The 25,482-nt window shown below is 33.7% G+C and overlaps 2 protein-coding genes across 2 annotated transcripts; one reads left to right on the plus strand and one right to left on the minus strand.

The window, feature by feature from the left end:
- Positions 1–208: 208 nt before the first annotated feature.
- On the minus strand, positions 209–1,203 carry LOC126879008 (uncharacterized). Its single transcript, XM_050641885.1, has 2 exons — positions 1,050–1,203; positions 209–618 (listed from the first exon to the last, which is right to left on the minus strand). The coding sequence occupies exons 1-2, from the start codon at positions 1,107–1,109 to the stop codon at positions 277–279; spliced, it is 402 nt and encodes a 133-aa protein (XP_050497842.1). The 5' UTR covers positions 1,110–1,203; the 3' UTR covers positions 209–276.
- Positions 1,204–12,823: 11,620 nt separating this feature from the next.
- LOC126879009 (uncharacterized) lies at positions 12,824–19,864 on the plus strand. The gene is made up of 2 exons (XM_050641886.1): positions 12,824–12,901; positions 19,436–19,864. Exon 2 carries the CDS (start codon positions 19,472–19,474, stop codon positions 19,778–19,780), a length of 309 nt encoding a protein of 102 aa, XP_050497843.1. The 5' UTR covers positions 12,824–12,901; positions 19,436–19,471; the 3' UTR covers positions 19,781–19,864.
- Positions 19,865–25,482: the final 5,618 nt, after the last annotated feature.

The raw sequence follows: 25,482 nt of genomic DNA on the forward strand, positions 1-25,482 counted from the left end.
GATTTCCGTTTCCCAATGAAACATCCTGTATGAGACGTCAAATTCAATAAACAATAAATATTTAAACGAGATCAACATATTTTAAATCAGAATATCTATCTATCTATCTATATATCCATCTTTAGACATAGGCCTCCCCTTCTCTTTTCCACTGATTTCTATCCTTCATAATATTATAATACATATAATATAAATATAAATAAATATATTAATATAAATAAATTTTATTAGAAATTATATTATATATTTATACATTCCTCATATTTTTATAGCCTTTTAGATAAATGAAGCATGGACGGATTGCATACATTTATCAAAATTAACAGCTTTGACTTCGGGATTTTTTCCCTGAGTTTTGCCACATTTATCTTGAAACTCTTTCCGATGATCGTTGTCGTCAGTAATAGCTTCAATGTGTAGCTTGAACTTATCAGGAATAACGTCTCCATTCTGATCCAGTGTTTCTAATTTACGATGAACACAAAGAGCTTGCTTACCCGTATCAGCGTTTGTATCCCCAATGTTAATGTTTGCGATTTCATTTACAGTTGAACGGGATTCTTTTTGGCATTCTTTAATCATTTTTTCTATTCTTTGACGTTCGGTATTGGCTGTGGTCTGTTGAAAAGTAGATGTGTATTAAAGCTATATTAAAATAAAGTAGATATACAAAAATATGACAATTAATAAAATGGAAATTAATTAAGTAACTTTATTACCATAGCAATTTGGATAATACTAAAAAAGAAAAGAAGTAGACTAAAAACGGATTTGATAAAATAATACCTAGAGTGTTCATTGAAAGATGCAATTAACAATACTGTTCCTTTATCACTAAAAGAAGAAGTTCAGAAAATACGAATGGAACGACGTAAAAAAATGACAAAATATAAAACAGAATAAAAGGGTAAGACGAAGAAGCAACATTAGTTAAACGGAAGAATCTTAAACCACAAAAAGAACTTAAAAATAGTGGAAAAGTTACTAGTAAAATATGACTACAAAAGACTTAAAAAAAAATACTAAGAGCAATAGAGAGTAATTCTTACCGCTGATAAGCAGACCAAAGCAATACTTAAAATATATAATATATAATATGTTAGTTTCATCTTAGTTTAGCTGATATTGACATTGATGTAGATTGTAGATTCACCGTTCCATTATATAGATAGTTTTGAAATAATATGATGGAATAACAAGTATCAGGACTGTATGCAAGGCTTTATTATAAATTTAAAGAGAATTCAATATAAAAATTTTCTTTATAAGTAGGTAATATATTTTCTATTAGTATTTATTACTAATGCTTAAAATAGTGCAACAAACTTAATTTCAGAAGTATGTAATAATGTTATAGGGTGATTCATTAAGAATGTCCAATCTCTGAGTTGTAGATTACAGACCTCAAAATATTAAGATTTAAGTCAAATCACTTAAATAAAATTGGCTCATTACGGAATTACAGGGTGTTTTATTTAAAAATTTAATAAGTATTTTTACCCATTACGCTAAAACCATTTGAAATATCCTTGTGATACTTCACAGGAAGTGTAGGTACTCTACACCCTACCAATTATGATAAACAAACGTTTATCATAAAACATCCTCTAACTCAGTAAAGAGACATATTTTATTTAAGTGATTTGGATTAAATATTAACTGTTTTTAGGTAGTGCACACACTACTAAATTATGTTAAATAAATATTTCTGGCTACTACCAGAGGCGTACGACAGGGAAAATTGAATAGTTGACCCTTCCCACATTTTACGTCACTGCGGAATTACTATTTTAGCGCAATGTTCGATTATCCAACACTCTATGAAAGCAATGTAGGTACTATTAACATGAATCTACAATCTTTATTCGTAATGATAAAATGATTAGTTTTCAAGATATTTGCCGTTCCATTTTCAACTTCAAATATCTCGAAAACAATTTCTCGATGAAGAGTATACTATTTAAATAGAAAGTATTGGATAATCTAAATATTGTGCTAAAATAGCAATTCCGCCGGTGACGAAGAATTTGAGAGGGGTCAACCATTCACTATCCCCTATCGTACGCCTCTGGTAGTAGCTAGAAACGTTTGTTTATCATAATTTCGTAGGGTGTACAATAGGGTGCATCTAAAAAGGCGAATTTTTTTTGCGATGAAAAAGTAATACCTCCCAAAAGTTGCCCAATCAACTGTTAAGTATTTTGGTAAAATCTGGTCGAAATTGGAAAATATCTTCTGCCTCCCCAAGACAATTAAAAAATTTGAAAAAATATTAACAGACGAAAAAATTTTTATTTTGAAACGAAAATATATTACCTGACAAAAGTTGCCTAACACACTATTTAGTATTTTAGTAAAATTGCGTTGAAATAAAAAATATTTTCTGCCCCTCACGGCAACTAAAAATTAGAAACATACATTAATATGCGAATTTATTTTGTAAGGGAAATGTAATAGCTCATAAAATTGAATAAATAAATTCGGTTTACATTAGAAAATATTTTCTGGTTTCAAAAGGTAATTAAAAATTTTACTTAAGAAAAGTGTACTCCAACATTATTTTTGTAACAGAATAGCCAAACTTATCCGTCTTCCTGACGTCGCCAAAAATTTTTAATACTAAAATAAATAATAAGCAAAATACAAAATTAGTATAGGTTTAAAACAGTTCCTTAGGTATAAAAATATCACAAAAAATATGGTAAAAACATTCTGTTCGAAGATGTCTTTCGATTTAGCATTAAAGTGAGGCATAGTTTTTCTGGAATTATTTCGGGTTTTTATAAATCCACCCCTCGAGTACGATTCACAAACTGCTAGAGAATGTTGTATCACAAACTTGACACATTATTCCACATTATTCCACATATACATAGCCTCGGAGGTTAATTTGCAAGCCATAACGGGTGCTGAGACCAAAGGAGGTGAGGGAATTTTACAATTTATAATTCACGTCCGATCTGCTCTTCTCAGCATCCGTTATGGCTGGCAAATTTTAGAAGCCTCGGAGGTGTAACCAGAGAAGGTTCCCATTGGTTTCAGTCTGGTGGGATGTAGAGTAATATTTTTGGTATTATTTTATGTGCTGCTAGATTGAAAACTTAGTCTTTAGAGTACAGAAAGTAGAGGTTCGACTAGAGTTCTACTACTTCTAATGATGGTAATGATGGTAACTTAAATGTACTAACAATACAGTTCACTAATTGTACTAATAGCAGTAGTTTGATTAGTTCTGAAAGTACTTGCGGTAGTTCTGAAACCTTCAACTGACAAACCGTAATTTGATATCACCTTGTGTATGTTGAAAACATATTATGCTTCTACTAATAAGTTTAGTCCGGTCCTGATCCCATGGCACTTGTTATTTACTAAAGATAAACTGCAGCTAAAAAATTTTTTTAAATGTGTTAATTTTTTGCTTTATCTGGAATATATTCCATGAACTTTGAATCCTGTATCGGGCAAATAATTTCATTTCACGAAATATAACTTATAATGTCAGTTTGGTACCACAAAGATAAGTAAAAAATATAAAACTCTTCTTCCTTGCGTGTCTTAAGTCCTTAACGTTGGCGATTATTTAGCATAATACGACTTTCTTGCTTTAGCTATTCTGAACAGTTTTTCGAATCTCCGTATCCATTCTCTGACATCCTTCAATTACGAGGCCAATTTTCTACCAAATCCCCCTGCATCCTTCGATTCTATTATATCGATCATAATTAGCCGAACAATAGTATACTGTTTTCTCCATATTATACATGTCCACAATATACGATTTTCCTGCACTTTCCTGGACGCTATTAATCAGCTGACGAGTACTAGCTTCTGCTCGTTCGCAAACTGCTTTTGCTCATTTGCCTGCTCAACCTTCTACGGTGTTTTTAGTATTACTCTTAGTAGAAGATCCGAACCTAAGTCGACCTTCACCGGGCTGATAATAGAATGAAATATATTTTATAATCAATTAAGTATATTAGAAAATATATTAAAAATAGGTTCGCTAAAAAAATCCTGGACAGACTATTTTTAATTATTTTTTGAAAAATGATTTTTATTAAAATATTGCAATATCAAGATAATAAGAAAATTTTGTCCTGACTGAAAGTGTGAAACGTATAGAATGTGCAGCTATTGGGTTGTCCATTATTTACCTGGCGAACTACTGGGTTGGCAGGTATAAACAGGTATGTCGATGCCAGTTACTTTCACTTGATTGGATAATAGAAAAAATTTTATATCACCATAAGCGCTGTTTTATTGCGAACACGTTGATATAGGGTTGTCTGCAAAAAATTCGGTCCTACTAGAGGTTTGCGAATTTTAAAGATTTGAATTTTATCACGCGTGGAAATGTATGACAGAGGTAAAGATCCGAGGTAAATATACAATGTAATAATAAAGGACCCAACATCGCAGTCGCCTGTGATGGGACCCTGAATATAAGAAAGTGCGCATGCTCGGTATGTAAACTGTAGAGGGGAGAGGTACCTCGACTACCCTCCATATAGTACACAGTGCGTATTATTTTGGAGTAGCTATAATATTGGATTGCATCGAAAACACGTGTTATTCTGTATTATTGTGATAAAAAATGGCTAAAAAGTGCTTTTTGTGTGGCTCGGACGAGTCTAAGTGATTTTACTGATGAAACTTATAAAAATTGTTCGTATAAAAAACTATATGGAGGGTAGTCGAGGTACCTCTACCCTCTACAGTTTACATACCGAGCATGCGCACTTTCTTATACTCAGGGTCCCATCACAGGCGACTGCGATGTTGGGTCCTTTATTATTACATTGTATATTTACCTCGGATCTCTCTGTCATACATTTCCACGCGTGATAAAATTCAAATCTATAAATTCGCAAACCTCTAGTAGGACCGAATTTTTTGCAGACAACCCTATATCAACGTGTTCGCAATAAAACAGCGCTTATGGTGATATAAAATTTTTTCTATTATCCAATCAAGTGAAAGTAACTGGCATCGACATACCTGTTTATTTTTATACCTGCCAACCCAGTAGTTCGCCCAGGTAAATAATGGACAACCCAATAGCTGCACATTCTATACGTTTCACACTTTCAGTCAGGACAAAATTTTCTTATTATCTTGATATTGCAATATTTTAATAAAAATCATTTTTCAAAAAATAATTAAAAATAGTCTGTCCAGGATTTTTTTAGCGAACCTATTTTTAATATATTTTCTAATATACTTAATTGATTATAAAATATATTTCATTCTATTATCAGCCCGGTGAAGGTTGATTTAGGTTCGGATCTTATAAGGATCGTTTAAACACAGCGATAAATCAAACAACTTATCAAGGTCAATCGAGTTGTTGCAACTTATCATTGTGTGTAAACGGTGCATCGCACAACTTATCAAAGTTGGAGTTGGGTTGAAGGTGGTATCGCATTGAATCGCAGCGTCTAAACAGCGTTTCAACTTGTCATCACAACTAGTTGCTGTGACTTGTCGTTGTGTTTAAACGACGCTTAAAGCGTCGTTTAAACACAACGATAAGTCACAGCAACTAGTTGTGATGACAAGTTGAAACGCTGTTTAGACGCTGCGATTCAATGCGATACCACCTTCAACCCAACTCCAACTTTGATAAGTTGTGCGATGCACCGTTTACACACAATGATAAGTTGCAACAACTCGATTGACCTTGATAAGTTGTTTGATTTATCGCTGTGTTTAAACGACCCTTTAGACTATCTGGACAACCGCAGTGCAAAAGCCTCTAAGCGGTTAATAGTAGACATTTTTAAGTCCATGCTTAGACGCCGGTTACAAAAATCAGAGACAGATCTAAACATGGTATTTACCTGCTCAGTTAGGATAAAATTCAAGTGCAGATATTATAATATTGAAAAAGCATAAAAGACTTTTCAAGTAGCAGAATAATACATAACAAATTCAAATTAATTATCTAATAAATACATACAATAGTTTCTTCAATAACTGAATATAATTCTTAGTAAGTTCTCCCGATTACTCTAATACACAAATTTTAAGTTTGATTCTACGAACCAATTATACGAACATACAATATGGTGCAAATGAAAGGAATAAATTCGTTATTTCGTAAACCGGTGACTTTAAGGAAGAATCTCGAAACAGGTCGATTTTTATTTTTAAATTATGATATTTTAGCATATATGTCATACTAGTGACGTCATCCACCTGGGCGTCATGACGTAATCGATGATTCTTTTAAATGGGAATAGGGGTCGTGTGCTAGCTCATTTGAATTTCACTCAATTCTCTATCCAGTAATACAGTGTGTCCACGGATGGGGTGCCCAAGAGGAACAACTTTTTTATTTTCAATTTTAGCGAAAAATGTCATTCTTGATAAAAAGCTTTGCTTTGCTAAAAAAACCCATAAAATGAAATAAAATTCAAGTTTTTAAAATCCTGCTTAATTTTATAGCCAATTTTATGTAAATCCCTATAAATTTTTGAACTAAGTTCGAAATTGTAACAATAATAACTTGGGAGAACAAGCCTTTCGCTTCTCTGGATTATGAAGCGAGGTTTTGTCGTTCTCCTTAAATCATCAAATTATTTATTAATTAAATAATTATTAATCCAATAATTTTAATATTACAATTTATCAGAAGATAAATTCTTTATTGAACGCTTAACAATGTCGAAAAAAATGACAATTCGTATAAATTATTTATCGGAGTTGACAGTTACTAAGCTACATTGTGGATTGGCAACACTAGATTAATGTTACGATTTCGAACTTAGTGCAAAAATTTACAGGGATTTACATAAAATTGGCTAAAAAATTAAGCAGGATTTGAAAAACTTGAATTTTATTTCGTTTTATGGGGTTTTAGAACAAGCAAAACTTTTTACCAAGAATGACATTTTTCGCTAAAATTGAAAATAAAAAGGTTTTTCCTCTTGAACACCCCAACCGTGGACACACTGTATAAACATTTACATAACTATTTGTACAGGGTGTCCAAAAGAAATTTTTAATTAAATTATTTGACAAAAAAAGAAGAATGTATGTAATTTATTTAACTCAAGATACATTTGACTGTTTCCCGAATACAGAAAAAAAAATGTTTTCCAGAAATAACCATTAGTTTTCGATTAAATTCAATGTTCAAGCCAGCTCTTGCGATCCACTTGCCTCTTGGAAGATTGAACATTTAATTTAAGCGACAAGCAATGTTTGTTTGTTATATAAACAGTTTTATCTGCAACATTTTTTTTGCAAATAATTTACTTAAAAAAATTTTTTGGACACCCTGTATAAATAATTATGTACATGTTTATATTACTGAATAGAGAATTGAATAACCTTTCAAATGAGCTAGCACACGACCCCTATTCTCATTAAAAAAAATCATCGATTACGTCATCACGCCCAGATGGATGACGTCACGAGTATGAGATATATGGCAAAATATCATAATTTAAAAATAAAAATCGACTAGTTTCAGGATTGTCTCTTAAAGTTGCCGGTTTACGAAATAACGAATTTATTCCTTTCATTTGCACCATACTGTATATTCAGTCATAGTCATTGAAGAAACTATTTTATGTATTTATTAGATTATTAATTTGAATTTGTCATGTATAATTCAGCTACTTGGAAGGCTGTTATGCTTTGTCAATATTATAATATCTGCACAATAATATTGTTATTTAACGTAATATGAATGTTTTAATCAATAGCTTGTTTTCTTATAAGTTTAATTGATTTCGATTCATAATTAATGATCAATATAAACGACAAACGCAACGGAATAAGGATATTTGCATAGGAACGTGGAATGTGTTAAGTTGGCACAGATCTGGAATAGCAAAAAGAGCCATTACACAATTGCAAAAACATAACATGGATATTTTAACAACAATACAGGAAATAAAATAGACAGTAATGGAAAATTTGGAAGTGCTATAACCTTTTGGTTGGATCATAAAAACACACATGAAGATGGATATGGATTTGTCATCACAAGAAGGTCATAAACGTCATTGTTAGATTTTAAGCGAATAAATGAACAAATCCAACATACTCATTCAAAAGGACCTAAGAAATTAATTACCTGGGAGCCAAAATAGATGAAAATGGTCATGAGGAAGGGGAGATAAAGGCAAGAATAGCTAAAGGAAATAAAAAGTACAGAGCATTATGCACATTAGTGAAATCCAAATACGTATCAAGAAAAACAAAAATCAGAATTTATTACTGTCATCAGACCTACAGTAACATACGCATGCGAAACATGGGTGCTGAAAAGTCAGTAACGCACCTTTTAGAAAAATGGGAGAGAAAAATGCAAAGAGCAATATATGGAGGTGTTAAAATAGAAGGCTAGCGGAGAAGAACGATATTGAATTGGAAGAACTATTTAAAGAGCCAACGATCTCGATGACTATCAAAGCACAGAGAATACGATATTTGGGGCACATCGAGAGAATGTTCTGTTTTGAATATATTGCTATTTAGTTTGGCATTGTAATATGTAATAAGTAAAATATCATAAGAGGTGACAAGGGGATTTGGGTCTCGAGAATCAAAACTATTCCTGGCCTTTGCTGATAATCTAGATGCAGTCGCCCATTCTACACGAAAATTGGTATAGGTGTTTTCACAAATGTAGGAAGAAACAGGTTGTCTGGGTCTTGGAATAAAGGAAGAGAAGACGAAGTACATCCTAGTAACCACAAGTCCAAGACCAAGAATTAGGCAAAACAATACCTATTAATGACCACAGCTTCGAAGTAGTAAACGATTTCCTTATCGTCATTATTAAGATATAAGCTGCTAAAAAAACAATCTAAATTATGGCTGAACATCTCAATTATCGGCCCAGTTGTTATATTATATGAAAGTGAAACATTGACTCTACGTCAGAGAGAAATAAATAAGCTACTGGTAGTTGAAAGAAAGGTCCTCAGAATCAAATGTGGCCCTAAAAGGGATAAAGAGAGAGATAAAATTGACAGGAGTAAAATTGACAGGAGTACGGTACTAAAAACATCGTCACGTCTCACGTTTTCCATACGATGACGTACGTCATCGTAATGACAACATATAAAAGCTATTTATTTTTATTTAGCGTATGGCTTAAGTACATCACATAATATATTTAGATTTATGCATTATACAATGCATCACAAACAGATGCCCAGTTTTTTTATATATTCGATTCACCCTTCGGTTTCCATTACAAAGTCTATAAGGTCGCATTTGTATGCTCTGCGTGGGCAGTCCTGAACAATGTGACTGATCGTCTGTTTTGCAGCGCTGCAGTCACAAGAAGGCGAGGGAAGTTTACCCCATCTGTAGAGGGAGTCGGCGCATCTTCCACAGTTTGTTCTAATTCGTTAAGGGCTGCCCAAATCTTACGGAGACGTTCAAATTCGCTAGGCTTTCCTGTGATGTCCGGTAGACTATGGTAATGCGGATCTGTCTTACTTGCCCAATCTCCTCTCCATGGGGTATTTATGTCAAAGTTGGATTGCTGCAGCGCTTGAGCAGATTGTAGAGGGGGTAACCTGGATCGGAGACGGTTTCCAATAATATCGGAGATGTCGTTGTGGACTAGAAGCTGGCGACTGTCCATTATTTTGTTATATTCTTTAACCAATGCATGTTCGCGGCGTAGGTTGGGTGGTGCTATATTACTAAGGGTAGGTAGCCACGTTGTAGGAGTGGGCTTAATTGCGCCTGTTATCATACACATAGCACGGTTTAGTTGGTTGTCGACCAGATGGGTGTGCCTGCTATTTAGCCACACTGGTGCACAGTATTCTGCCACCGGATATATCAGGCCAAGAGCAGAGAATCCTAAAGTTTGCTGTGGACCCCCATGTAGTGCCGCAGAGTTTCTGTATTATATTGTTGCGTGTTCTCAATTTAGCTGCTGTTTTCGTCAGGTGTTCTCTGAATGTGAGCGTTCTGTCTAGAGTAACCCCAAGGTACAGTTGAGTCCGGGAATCTTTACCCGTGCGTCATCATTTAAAGCATACGAAATAAGTCGATGATAAGTCGGAAATTGAAATTTACTAAACGCAACAGCAAGTGACAGTAAGGGACTTGCTGTTGCGTTTAGTAAATTTCAATTTCCGACTTATCATCGACTTATTTCGTATGCTTTAAATGATGACGCACGGGTAAAGATTCCCGGACTCAACTGTATTTCGGGTATTTATTGTGTTTAAACAGCTTGTTATTTAAATACACTCGCAATTCTCTGTTTGCCAGCTTGTTGTTGCGATGAAAAGCTGATACTTCAGTTTTTGTAGTATTTGGTTGTAGTCTCCATTTCTTAAGGTAATCGATGAAGATGGATAAGTCATTCGTGAGAGTGATTTCTGTAGTTTCTAAAGATTGGTGGCTTGTTGCAAGGGTCCAGTCGTCAGCACATCCAAACTTTGAGATTCGGTTTCAGGCATGCCAGAAATATAGAGGCTGAAAAGTAAAGGGAGAAAATAGGAGTAAACGGGAGAAAAACAACTTAAAATAATCTGCTATGCAGACGATGCAATACTAATCACTCAAAGTGAAGATGATTTACAACGTATGCTGCACGAATTTAATATAACTGCTAGAAAATTTAACATGTTAATTTCCCCAAAAAAGACTAAATGCATGGTTATAACAGCAGATTTAATAAGGTGTAAATTAGAGCTGGAGGGTCAAATAATAGAACAAGTCATGGAGTTTAAATATCTAGGCATCACAATATGTAGCTACCGAAAGCTCGAAACAGAAGTGGAAGATCAGGTGAATAAAGCAAACAGAGCCGCAAGTTGCCTGAATGAAACAATATGGAGAAATAAAAACATCGGGAAAGAAGTGAAAGGCAGAATTTACAAAACAGTCATCAGACCAATAATGACATACGCGGCAGAAACACGACCTGATACAGAAAGAACAAAAAGAATGCTAGAAACAGCAGAGATAAAAACATTGCGAAAAATCGATGGTAAGACGCTGTGGGATAGAGCTAGACTAGAAGTGCAGATATACGAAGGCGATGCAAGGTGGACAACATTAATAACTGGGTGAAAAGCAGAAGAGTAGAATGGAACGACCACATAAGCCGAATGACAACAAATAGATTAGTAAGGACGGCGAGAGACGGTTCCCCAATAGGAAGACGATCAGTGGGAAGACCACGAAAAATATGGAATGACAACTTACTGGAGGCACATTGAAAAACAGACAGAGTAATGTCTATATAAAAAGAAGAAGAAGAAGAAGAAGAAGAAGAAGAAGAAGAGGAAGAAAAGTAAAGGGGCAAGGACAGAACCCTGTGGAAGGCCATTGTTAAGTTTCATCTGTCTACTCGTCTCCTTTCCCATTATAACCTGGAAGGCTCTGTTTGTCAGCATGTTGTCAATGAGGTTAATTATCTTTCTGCAGGGGATAATACGGGCCAGTTTATATATTAATCCCTGTCTCTAAACAGTATCATATGCTGCTGTTAGATCTATAAATAATGTTGCTGTTTTTTGTTTCTTTTGAAAACTAGCTTCTATAAAAGTTGTTAATATCAGCACTTGGTCCGTACAGCTTCGATGAGGATGGAAGCCAGCTTGTTCAATGGGGACATTTTCTAGTATCCTGTGACTAATTCTGTTGAGGAGAAGCTTAGAAAAATATAGAAGCTGACTGGATAAGATGGGCTGGTCATGTGATCATGAGATCAAGACCAGAGGAATACAGAGTGTTAGAGAGAATATTATTGAGAGACCAGACGGTAGAAGATCAGTTGACCATCCCAAAAAAAGACGCGAGGACGATGTTGAAGCCCATTTGTATAGGATTGGGGAACAAAATTGAAAAATAGTAGAGCAAATTCGTAGTAGAAGGAGGGCTATTTATAGTAAATGCGGCGAAGACTCACCCGGATTTGTAAAGCTAGTCCTTTAAATTCGAAATCAAAAATACAGTCCTCTACACGATTAAAATAAAATTCGATCTGTTATTCGTATATCATATTTATTCTAACCTATACTTTTTTTTATAATAATAATATTATTGTATACTCCTAAAATTATGTTGCAATTTGCTACACCGTTATATAAGCAATAATTTATTTAAAATAGTTATTTATGTACCAAGTCAGTAAAGTTACTCTTTATCGAACAAGTCTGATATTATGAGCAAAGCGAGCCTAGCGAGCGAGGCGAATAACAGACGAGTCCGATAAAGAGTTTTACTGACGTGGTGCATACAAAATTTTATCGCCCACAATTTATTATTGGATTTAATACTTACTTACAATTTACAATTTAAGAATTTTTTAAAATCTCAGAAGCAATAAAAATTTCATGACAGTGATGACAGGTGACTTCTGCATGATGGCCGCTTTCGAATTTTAATCGATAGTTATCAATGTTGAATAATCCTAAATCGGTAAAGTGTTGATTTATTTTATATGAATATAATTACATAATACTACAGAATTTCACTTTTCGACATCAATTTAATTAACAATGTCGTAAATTTTGTACAATATTTTAAATAATTAAAGTAAATAAATTGTAAGATAACTCAAATAAATAATCGATTACTGCCATCGACCACTTACATATAACTCCGATTAATCGCGGCAGGTAAAGTAAAATTATTTTTTCAGTACAATAAAGTGTTACTTTACTGCCGCAAATGAGGGCAAATGAGTACAATAATGATTGACTTTAGTGACGATTTTCGATAAAAAATTTTATGTTAAATGCTCCTAAAATTTTTAATAAAGCCCTGCGTACGGTCCTTATTCTTAATATTTTTTCAAAACTATCTATAAAATGGAATAGCGAAAGAACATGATTGTGTTTCTTCAAATCAACAAGCCATGATGAAACATGCGCATATTTTCATTGCGGCTTAGGTCTGCTTAACAGCGGTAAGAATCTTTGTATTGTTAATGTGCTAAAATATTTTAGTAAAAATTAGTAATACTAAAATTTTAGTAACCATTTTGGTCACTATGGTTTACTATTACCTTTTCTATTATTTTTAAGTTCTTATTTGGCGTTTTAAATGCAGCTTACAACAATTATGATTTATTTTCATATTCTTTTTCCGATCTACACATATTGCTTTTTATTGTCTTGGTACCCATTTAATTCCAGTTATTGTTCGAAGTTGTAGATATTCTTAGTATTTTAGATATCTTCCGAATATCTCAAAATCGGTCTGCTATTTTCTAGAACCTTGAGGGTATGTAATTATGGTGTTTAATTTTTCCATCATTCCATATGTTGCCTTTTTTGTTGTGCTTTCTTGGTGCATTTTTAACCCTGGTTCATCAGATATAATTGTGATACAGTACGTAAATCGTTCAGCTGGACATAGAAATATACAGTGAGAGAATTGTGGCAACTGAGCTAACCTGTGTTAGATGAAGCTTCTGTTCGAGTAAGAGTTTTTGGTGCAATGCAGATATTAGAACCAATAGAATGAGTGAGTTTTGAGCAAGGCTGTCCATAAATAAATCAAAAACAAAGCTTATGATTAATGAGTCAATAATTTTACTTTAATTGTTGAAATATTTTTGGGTAATAAAATGTACGTTTTGCTTTTTGAAGTTATACTTCTTTAGGCGTTTTTACGTCTTTGGATTTGTCTTCCTCAGGAGTAAGATGAGTATTATTAAAACATTTTATTGTATATTTATTATACTTCACCTTGTCTATCTGTTACCGTAAATTGTCATTAGGTACGTCCGAACCTTTACAGACACAGTCCTCGTAGCGTATTTGGTATAGCATTCGGCCAGATATCGAGAGGTCTTGAGTTCGAATCCGGAGCAATCCTCTAATTTTTTTTTGAAGTTATACTTCTTTACGGGCGTAATGACGGTGAAATTTTATATGGGAAAACCTAGCGACCGGGCGCATGCGCATTATAACTTTGTTCTGATTGGATGTTCAAATGACATGACAAAAATTATCCAATATGGCAGCTGTGGCACAGCTGTGGGACTGCGTTTGGTTATAATGTATGCTTGTTGCGTTTTAAAATTTGTAGGAAGAGAAACAACAAACAAAAAGTTAGTTAATGGTTATACTGCCTTTTTAAATAGTTTTCATATTATATTTTTGGACTTATTTACATAGAAGAGATGATTGTTTCATGCCAATGTGAAAGCTCATCAAACTGTGCCTAGTATGAGTGCCGCAGATCTCGCTTATTCAAAGCTAAAGAATCTTTCACTGGTAAGTGTTTTATAAATAGTTGATCAAATTTTGTTATGATATTTGAACATAGCCACTTTGCACGACGCAAGTGATTGCGAAATTTATTAGTCGTTATACGGGCTCCGATACCTACCTTGAACCTACCAAAATACATAAGTAGTATGTAATACTTTTATTTACATAATTTATATTTATATTTACATAATATATTGTCTTCTTACTCTATGTTTTGTTGTATTTTTTCAATTCTAAATCATTTCAATTCAAAATCAAAATAATTTAATTTACATAAGTTAAAAATGTCAAAAGGTTAATCTGTTTAGTTAGACGATCTTCGCACATAATGACAAGCTGTCTCTGTGGCGCAGTTTTAATGCGAGAGAATCCCAATACAACGCAAATACCAGCCGCGTGGTAAGTTGGTTCGAATCCCAATAGAAACTTTTATTTTTTTATTTTTTTTTTATACATTTTATGATTGTAAGTATATTTATTATATAATTTTATTTTCAGAAAATACGTATTTAGTTAAAAATTTTTCCGACAATTAATGTTCAGAAATCATTTGTGGCATTTTTAGTGTGTTTGTGTGTGTTTTATTTTTTTATTATTTTAATTTTTGGCACTGTTTTAATAAAAATGTTTGAGAAGTAGTAAGTATAAATTAATTTAATATTTAAATAAAATATAAATAAAAAGTATATTAATTTCGTTTATAATCATATAATCATATTGGGACCGTGCAAGTTCGGCAAAGCGACCCCTATTTCTACGCTCTGTACTTTTATTCGCACTTTTAATTATACTGGCCAATTATATTAGTCCTGGTTACTGGATAATTGTCAAGGTCATAGTCCAAAAAAATAGTAAGAAGAAAAAATAAGATTCAGGTTATGTTATGAAAACGTGAACAATTGTATGTAGTAAATAAAATTAGTTATTAAAATGCAGTACTGCACTCAAAATACAATTAATTAAATTTACCTTTATATAATAATTGCATATCATATCAACATTGTGGAGCAATATGTAATTTTTCTGCTTCAATGACAGAAGGTATGAAATATACGTCAATTTGACAATTTCAATTGACAATATGAATTATTTAAGATAGTTGCAATATTTCTCCGCGACTCGCGCACGATCGTTTCTCGTTTCCCTTCCAAGTACTTGCACACCGCGAATAATAGAAGTATAACTTCTTACGTGCGTACAAAGTACACACACATTCTTTTTTATTTTTTTGAAAGCGGTAAGCACAAAATTAGTTTAGTGTTTAAAAAAAATTGTTTAAAGTATATTTATTTTTAAGAAATCATATAATAGAAGTATAACTTCTTACGTGCGTACAAAGTACACACACATTCTTTTTTATTTAAAAACTAAATTAAAACTAAACTTTCCCTTGGGCTAAAAATATTTAGCTACTACATTGTCATATTTTGACGTTTATGTGTGTCAGTCGAAATTATTTGTCAATTTTGAGATTAATGCCCCTTAATGCTAACAGCCATATTGTCACCAAGAGAGCTCAGTTGCCACAATTATCTCAATATAATAATACAATGTATGTATTTATGTATCTAAATATATACAATGTATGTTTCCTATGTCCAGCTGAACGATTTATTTACTGTATCTACCAACAACGGAGGAAGTAAACAAGTAAATACATGCTTTTCCATTTTTGTTGTCCTTCACGAGTTAAAATTGATCCATTTTTCAATGTGCTTATTAGATAAAGTTTTCTATCACTATTCTATTATAAACTCCAATAATTTTTACAAAACTTTTCACCCGAATGGGACGTTTCATCGCCGCCGGTTGATATTTCATCGCCGCCATACATACATAAAAAATTCATAAGTAAAGTAATTTGTGAAGCGGTAACGATCAATTTCATTTGCGATGCTAACTAAGGGGTGATTTTAACGATTTTTTTTTACAAAAAAAAGGGACCAGCTTTATTCTGAGCGTAACTTGCTTACTTTTGTTGCTGAAAACTGTTTATAAACAAGAATAAAGCTTTTTTAAACACTTGTAAACACTACAAAACATTGTAATGAGTTTTCTCCGAAAAGTGCTTCATCTATTGGTTATTTCACGTTGAAATATGTATTGGATTTGAAATTTGGCGAATAAGAGCCTATTCTTCATTAGCTACAGCTCTACTTCTACTGTTTTTTTTTATAAAATACTTACTTTTTGAATTATTTGCGAAAAACCGTCTGAAAACGTGCTTTTTTGTTGAAAAATGAATACATTTACTCGCAAATATCTTGAAAAGTATTGACTTGGTGTTAAAACTCTATAGAATAAAATTTACTTATAATTAGCCAGTTTATCCACTTCCGGACTTATTTTTAACGTATATTTTGCACCACTGGGAAGGGCAGAAACTCACCCCCAAGACAAAAGCAGACATCGGCACAATGTCACGACATGTAATCTATGTGTATGCCAAATTTCAAGTCAATACAAGCGGTTCTTTACAATTTTGAGGTTTTGTAATATTTTATTGTGAGTGAATAGACTACTACACAAATCGGTTTTTAGTCTGTTTCTTCGCTTTTGAAAATATAGAAAGTTATTTCTACCGTAAAGAAGTTATTTGTTATTATTGTTATATTTTTTTGTATGCTTTATGGTAGGGGAGCCAAAGCGGGGATTTTTGCAGTAACTCGAGCACGTCAGATTATCATATGGGAAGAAACCCTGGTACCCTGTAGATGGACCTCTACCATATATTGGCTCTAAACACAGGGGAGTTCGTTAAAAGGGGGGGGGCGAACAAAAAATCTATCCTTAGAAAAACTCGAAATCGTCAGATTAAGGTAAGTTAAGTACATGCAAAAGAGTGTATATTTCAAAAATCTGACGATTTGGGCGGGGCGTAAGAAAATGGGTGAGTCACAACATCAGATCGAAAAACTGAAAAATACACTTATTCAATATGTTTGAAAAATCTACCGAATGGCACCAAACACGACCCCCCACGGATGTGGTCTAGGAGGTTACTTTAAAATTTTAAATAATAGCCCCCATTTTTTATTGCAGATTCGGATTCCTTACATAAAAATAATTAACTTTTATTTGAAACATTTTTTCAAATAATGGATAGATGGCGCTATAATCGGAAAAAACGATTGTTGGAAATGGAGAATTAAATTAAAAATGGAAAGTCTCCACTTAAATGGAAAACTTTACTTAACTTTTTTTGGTTTTAGAACCTACTCTTCACAACCCAATAGGTCCCCAAAGCACTCGAGTGACTGCACATTTAGCATACTTTCCTCCCCTACTATTATACTCTACACTAAATTTACAATCAAGATGCAGTAGAAATAAACAAACCAAGACACGTTAAATGCTACTAGGAACACTCCCAAATGATAATTTAGAATGTATATACATTGTGTGTTCCTAGTGCTCCTAGTTGAGTGCTCCTAGTAGTATTTAACGTGTCTTGGTTTGTTTATTTCTACTACATCTTGATTGTAAATTTAGTATAGGGGAGAGGCTTGTACTTTGGGCCAGCTTGTACCAAGGGCCACTTCATTTTTCTTTTATTTTGTGCGCGAATTGTGTATGTTTCTTATCTCAAGATCTTCTACAATCGTTTGAAAGAAATCGTTTGCGGCTATCATAAAAATATAGTGTTTTATTTCGTGAAAAGTAACTATTTATGGGATAGATAATTTTCTTTTCTAATTTTTGTGTTTACAAATATCGTAAATTAAATCACAAGGTGTGTATGCCTATACTGATAGGTAGTTACACAACATAGTGAGAAATATAACAAAACCGTTTATTAGTGTAAAATTCACATTTGTTTCCTTTTCGACCGAATCTTGTACCTTGGACCGCTATCACGTCTTGTACGTTGAGCCGTACCATGTTAATGAGAAAAAAAGACACATTTTTGCGTTGCACAAGTAACAACTGCTGTAAGTCCCTATTTAACGGCCCAGTATCTCAAGAGAATTCTGAACAGCAATAAGTATTCTGAACCAAGTTGTCAACAATTTGACATTGAGATTGAAGATGTTCTGCTCAAACTTAAACCACCAAGAACGGCTGGGTTTTTTGAAAGGCAAAAAGGAGTACATGTGTTTGACTTAGAGTTTGGGAGCTTCAATGTTGAAGAACACAATTTTTTTGTATATATTTTTAATGGTTTACGGTTGGTTCAACGTACAAGACTATGTGGTTCAAGGTACAGTACCAGTTTGTACCTTAGACCAAATTAGTTCTAATAAATAAAATTCTAAAAAATATGTTTGGTTTTGTTTAATTACAATGACCTTTTGATATAGTATACTATGGTGTGTAAACTACAAGTTAGTCCAAAAAGTCTTTGAAATTTAAAAACTTAAAAAAAAATTTAAATCATTCATTGGAGTGCCGACAGAAGTGAAAAGTTCTTATAGTATCTAAATTACGAGCTCAATGCTTTTTCCCCATCCAAAAAGAAGTGCTATACCTATATTATATACGTGTTGCGTACGTTCTATGCTATTTATGTATACATATACATAATATATATACGCACTAAATTTAGTTGGGCAAAGTGATGACGGTCGCAAACACAATACTTTTTCCCTATCTAAAAAGTGCAAAACGTCCCTAAAAAAGTTTTCACTTCACAAATTTATTTCGTCGAAGCAATGACGGTCGCTAATTCAATACTTTTTCTCCATCTAAAAAGAGCACGACGTCTCTAAAGAAGTTTTCACTTCAATAAGATTACTATTATTATATGTAGATTATAATAATATAAGTACAAAATTTATTTCGTCGAAGCGATGACGGTCGCGATGACATGACCGTTGCGAAATGAATCTTTTTTCCCCATCCCAAAATAGATTGTACATTTATTTTAAATTTAAATACCTCTACACAATTTATATATACATACACATAATAATTATACGTACAAAATTTATTTCGCCGAAGAGATGACGGTCGCCAAATCAATCCTTTTTCCCCATCTAAAAATAGGTTTTACATTTATTTTAAATTTAAATACCTACAATATTTATTTCGCCGAAGCGATAACGGTCGTGATGACGGTCGCGAATTCAATGCTTTTACCCCATCCAAAAAGTGCCCAACGTCCCTAAAGAAGTTTTCACTTCAATAATTGAGCTTTGAAAAAATCCGGTTCAAGGTACAAGCCTCTCCACTAACTAGTTATTTTCTAACTTTAATACCAAAATTAATCTTTTTTTTAACAGGCCGCATCTCATTCTGAACATGAAAGAGTACAATCAATGATCAGAGAATGCCAAAAGGAATCCGGTTCAACTGTAAACGAAATTGCAAACGTTAAACTTGGTATTATAAACCCTGATACCGGCAAGCAAGTTCTTTGTGTTCATCGTAAAGTGGGAACACTGGATCAGAATGGAGACGTTATTCCTGACAAGTTCAAGCAACACATTGAAGCTATTACTGATGACAATGATCGTCGGAAAGAGTTTCAAGATAAGTGTGGAAAAACTGTAGGACAAAATCCCGAAGTTAAAGCTATTAATTATGATAAATGTGTACAGTCCGTCATAGCAAGACTCCATGCTTGATTTATGTAAATATCGGTAAAAATGTATGAAATGTATAAATATGTTAAATAATTTTATAATAAATATATTACTATATAAAATATCTTCCTCTCGTTTAAATATTTATTTATTAGCGGATTCGGACTCTTCTTATTGTCCAGGCAAAATTTAATTTGATCAATTAGTTAAAAAATTATACTAAATTAACTCAAGCGCGCTCCGTCGAACGATGCCACACAGTGCGCCAATGTTTTTCAGAGGGGTGACTTGAGCATTAAAAATAAAAAATATATAAGGTATAGATTTAATTGTAGAAAAATCTTTATTTAATGTTATTTGTGTAAAGGTTTCTGAATTTTTCAATGGTCAAGTCAGTTTTTTTCTAAAATCCATATTTTTCTGGGTATTTAAAAAACAACTAATTTCGCAGTTCATTTGTCTAGTAAAAAATTAAGTACCCACTTTTGGGTAGAACTTTTTTTTTGTTTATTAGGTATACATTACTTAATGATATTATAAAAAGTTCTATCTTGTTTGATTTTTTACGTAAGTAAAAACTGCATTGACTCCACTACAGTATATGACCACAAAAGACCACAATATTGGTAGAAAAAGTGTTATCAATTTACAAGGGCATCTTACAAACAAAAATCAGAGTCGAAATACGGACTAAATACAGAATCTACGGAATTAGAGGAAGCAACGAAGCACTAAAAAGCCCAAAACCTAGGAATTTTGTGCAGTAAGATGAATCGTCATGGAACTTTTTGAATTCGATTAGAGAGAGTGTCAGGCAACTTTGTGAACTAAATTCATCTAGGGCCAAAATTTTTGTGCATAAGAAAATGCATTTTAAAAGTGCATCTCGAAGAGGTGAAAATGAAAAATTTAGAACTTGGGAAATATTGACGGAAATGAGTTGAATTTTTATACTCGGGGATTTTGGGGATCGCTGAGCATGAATTTTATATCGGCGATGGTCTACAAGGTACCTGGTGCCCACGGTGGAACTCGTCCCCTAGATTTTTAGTTATAATTATCCAAAATCAGTCAAAAACTATTACCCTGGGGGTTTTGGGGGTCGCTGAGTACGAATTTCATGTCGGCGATGGTCTCTAAGTTACCTGGTGACCAGGGTGAAACTCGTCGCATGGAGTTGTATGTTGCAACCATTCAAAACCAGTCAATAACCATTACTCGGGGGGTTTTTGGGGTCTCTGAGTACGAATTTCATGTCGCTGATGGTCTCCAAAGTACCTGGTGCCTAGGGTGGAACTCGTCGCCTGCAGTTTTATGTTATGTTCATTCAAAATCAGTCAATATCCATTACTTCGGTGTTTTGGGGGTCGCTAAATATATTTTTCATTAATAATTTTTCTTAAAACACTTTTATATTATATCCTAAAAAATTACCTATTTAAAAATAATTTTAAAATTTTGTCGCTTTTAAAGCAGTTGAAATTAAATTTTGACACTAATGACATTTATGAAAGTTTGACCTAATTGGCATTTCAAGGGTAATTAAGTAATATCAGCGATTTTTTGTGTTTTCTGCGATATTATTTTAATTTTAAATTTCTAGTCTGCTTTTATATAAAAAAACAGTGGTTTTTAGAACTCTTTAGCGACGTTTTAATATAATATAATGTTGATGGATTACCGTCGAAGGCTGATATGATCAACCAAAAAAGAAGATGTATATGGTGATTTTTCTATTGACTTTCTTGGGTGTAAATATGTCTTTTTATTTTATTGCTCCTGGTCTAAAAACAAAGCATAGTATATATGTGAATACCTCCAAGCTACACTTTTATGTAGTTGTGTTCTTTTAAAAATTTTTAATTAATTATAAAAAAACATCTAAAAAGTGATACCGTATTTAAAGCAAAGTAAGTTTTTAATGTTGGTGTTTTGAAAAAGTCATATATTTTATACTTATTAGTTTTGTTAATTACAGAATAAATAATAATATTATAATATCAAGCTGTTTAAGATTGATATTAAAGGAATCTTCATTATCTACAGTCTATAGCTGCGCTGTTTTATAATTTTGGTTTTCGAAATTGCGGAAGAGAGAAATTTGTGTAACTTCAAGTAAGTAAATATATTTTTTTATTTTATTTTACTTTTTTATTAATTTTTTCATTATATTATACAAATAAATTTATTATGAATACGTGCACTAACATTTAATTTAACACGTATTTTTTAGATTATTGTATACCTACCTTGAAGATCATCGTCAACATGAAATTGATGCCCAACGACCCCTAAAACTTTCATAGTAATGGTTATTGTCTGATTTTGTATGATTATACCATAAAACTCCAGGCGACGAGTTCCACCCTGGGCACCAGGTACCTTGGAGACCATCACCGTCATGAAATTCATGTTCAGCGACCCCCAAAACTCCCCGAGTAATGATTTTAAATGATTTGTAATAATTATAACATAAAACTCTAGACGACTTCCACTTTGGGCACCACGTACCTTGGAGACCATCGTACACATGAAATTATTGTTTAGCGACCCCCAAAATCCTCAGAGTAATGGTTATTGACTGATTTTGAATGATTATAACATAAAACTCTAGGCGACGAGTTCCACCCTGGGCACCAGGTACACCGAAGACCATCGCCGTCATGAAGTTTGTGCTCAGCGAACCCCCAAAACCCCCCGCGTTATGGCTTTAAATGATTTGGAATAATTATAACATAATACTCCAGACTACGAGCTCCACCCTCGGCACTAGGTATCTTGGAGACCATCGACCACATGAAACTCTTGTTCAGCGACCCCCAAAACCCTCAGAGTAATGGTTATTGACTGATTTGAATGATTATAACATAAAACTCCAGGCGATGAGTTCCACCCTGGGCACCAGGTATCTTGGAGACCATCGCCAACACTAAATTCGTGGCCGGCGACCCCAAAAAACCCCCGAGTAATGGATATTGGCTGATTTTTAATGATTATAACGTAAAACTCTAGGCGACTAGTTCCACCGTTGGCACCATGTACCTTGGGGACCAACACCGATATGAAATTCGTAGTCAGCGATCCCCAAAACCCTCGATTATAAAAATTCAACTCATTTCCATCAATATTGCCTGAGTTCTAAATTTTTCATTTTTACCTCTTCGAGATGCAGTTTTAAAATGCATTTTCTTATGCACAAAAATTTTTGCCCTATATGAATTTAGTTCACAAAGTTGCTGGACACTCTCTCTAATCGAATGCAAAAAGTTGCGTGACGATTCATCTTACTGCACAAATTTCCTAGGTTTAATGCTTCGTTGCTTCGTCTAAATACTTATACAGAAAAAGGATATCAGTGAAGGTTGCCGAGAATGGAATATTAGAAAACGAAAACATCAAGGAAAGTTGGCAAAAACTCAAAGATAACATAATTAACGGTGATTGTGTTATGCTCAACATATTAAAAAAGAAATCCCTGTGGTTTAGAGGGGAACTGAAGATGAAATATGAAGAAAAGAAGAAAGCCTTTTAAAATACAGAGCAAAACAAACACAACATGCATACAACCAGTACAAACGAATCAGAAACGAAACGAATACTTTATTGAGACAAATAACAAGGGAGCACTGGCAGAGTTTCTCAAAACAAATAGAACATGACCTTACGGAACACAAAAAGAAGTGTGGAGAATGATCAGAGGGCAAAGAAAAAAGATGAACGAATAATTAATAAAAACGAAACACATTCAGAAGGAAACTTGGGCAGACGATAGGCGACGATAATGAACCACCAACGCCTGAAGTTACGACAAACAAAGAAATAAACATCGAGAAGAGAGAGGTAAAGGAAGCATTAAGAAAATTAAAAAATAGAAAATTTGCAGGATAGGATAAAATATCGAAAGAATTCCTAAAGTTCGGAGGACAAGATCTAACTAAACAACTATTCAAATTAATACAAAAAATAGAACAAAACGAAATACCAGAAGAAATAAGATCAAGCATCCTAAATACCTCTCTTCAAAAAAAGAGACAAATAGTACCCGGAGAATTACAGAGACATTAACCTTGTAATGATACGCTGATACGCCGAACAAGCATCGACACTTGGAACCGTGCGATTCTCTCAAATTGCGCAGATGGCCCCACTCAGTTCCACCTCTCCGAACCAACACCGGCAGAAGGATATTTAAGAGAGCCGGAAGCAGAGTTTCGACAGTCCTGAAACGACAGTTCTGGGCTCCAAATACCAGCCAAGCGAGGTGAGCTAGGCAGGCCGACCTGAGTAGCGAGGTGCACCGTACTGACGTGATTCGAAAACTTAGACAGGCCAACTCGAGCCGCAAGGTGCACCGTAGTGACGTGATTTGCGGCTCATAAGTAAACGGAGGCGCGCGTAGTGAGTGGGCCTCCGATAAAAGTATATATTTGAATAACATTGTTAATTTTGTTCTTCTTTTCCAGACGTCTACCCGGAGGAGGACTTCGCTGCGACGAATAGAATTTTTTTTTATGTAATTATGTTTATTTACAATCTGCATCATTAAAAGAGTATTAAGTAAATTTTTTCATGTTTTTGGTCATGAAGAAGAGACTTCCAATGATGTCTCATCTTATTCTATTTATGTTTAAAGTTTTAAAATAGGTCCTGAGGCCAGGTTCTATCTAGTTTCCTTGTGACAGGGCCATTATGAAATAATTCCCTTACTAGTTCGTTTTCATGGTGAATGGTACGCTCGTTTTGTGAAGTGTTTGATTAGTTACATACCAGGGTGCATCCACTAGAGATCTTAGAACTTTCGACTGAAATCTTTGAATGATATTCGGTGATGTTGACTTTGCACAGCCGCAGAGGTGTAGTCCGTAGTACCAAATAGGTTTGATTATTGCTTTATACAGAAGAATTTTGTTTTGGATGTTGAGTTTTGATCTGCGTCCAAGGAGCCAATACATTTGCCAAAATTTCAAGTCTAGTTGTCTTCTTTTAGTCTGTATATGTTTTTTCCAAGTAAGACGTTGGTCAAGATGGAGGCCAAGGTATTTATCTTCTGTTACTGTTGGTATTTGTACATTTTCCATTCTTACAGGTGGGCATGTGTTGTGGCGGTTTGTAAACGTTATTTGAGATGATTTTGTTTTATTTACTTTAGTTCGCCATTTTGTGTACCATTCACTGAGTATGTCCAGATGGTGTTGCAGGTCTTGTGAGGCTTGTATGTGATCTTCATTTACTGCTAGTATTGCTACGTCATCAGCAAAGGAAGCGATCAGAGTATTAGGAGACTCTGGTATATCGGCTGTGTAGAGTGAGAAAAGCAGAGGTCCGAGAACACTACCTTGCGGAACTCCGGAGTTAATAGGACAGAGGCTGGATTGTTGGTCTTTGAATTTTACTGAGAAATATATATTTGATAAGTAGGATTTGATTAGGAGGAAATAGTTACTAGATAGTGCTAATTTTACTTTGTAAAGCAGTCCTCTGTGCCAAACTTTGTCAAACGCTTGTGAGATATCTAGGAATACAGCGTTGCAGTATTTCTTTTCTTCGAGAGTTTTTGATATTTCATTTACTATTCGATGGACTTGTTGTGTAGTAGAGTGATTTTCCCGAAAACCAAACTGATGTTCTGGTAGTATATATATAAAAATAATATATGTGATATATTATTTTTTTTATTTGTAAACAATTAGATTCAATAGATTTCTTTTGTTTTACCTGTGTTTTACTGAGTCTGTCGTCTTAGA

This window comes from Diabrotica virgifera, chromosome 1 (genome assembly GCF_917563875.1).
Source record: "Diabrotica virgifera virgifera chromosome 1, PGI_DIABVI_V3a".
In the NCBI taxonomy this organism is placed as follows: domain Eukaryota; kingdom Metazoa; phylum Arthropoda; class Insecta; order Coleoptera; family Chrysomelidae; genus Diabrotica; species Diabrotica virgifera.

Coding starts and splice junctions, on each gene's coding strand:
- LOC126879008 (XM_050641885.1), bottom strand. CDS start 1,109: ATGAAACTAACATATTATATATTATATATTTTAAGTATTGCTTTGGTC. Junction 619..1,049: donor CTTTGGTCTGCTTATCAGCG/GTAAGAATTACT, acceptor ACTTTTCAACAG/ACCACAGCCAATACCGAACG.
- LOC126879009 (XM_050641886.1), top strand. CDS start 19,472: ATGATCAGAGAATGCCAAAAGGAATCCGGTTCAACTGTAAACGAAATT.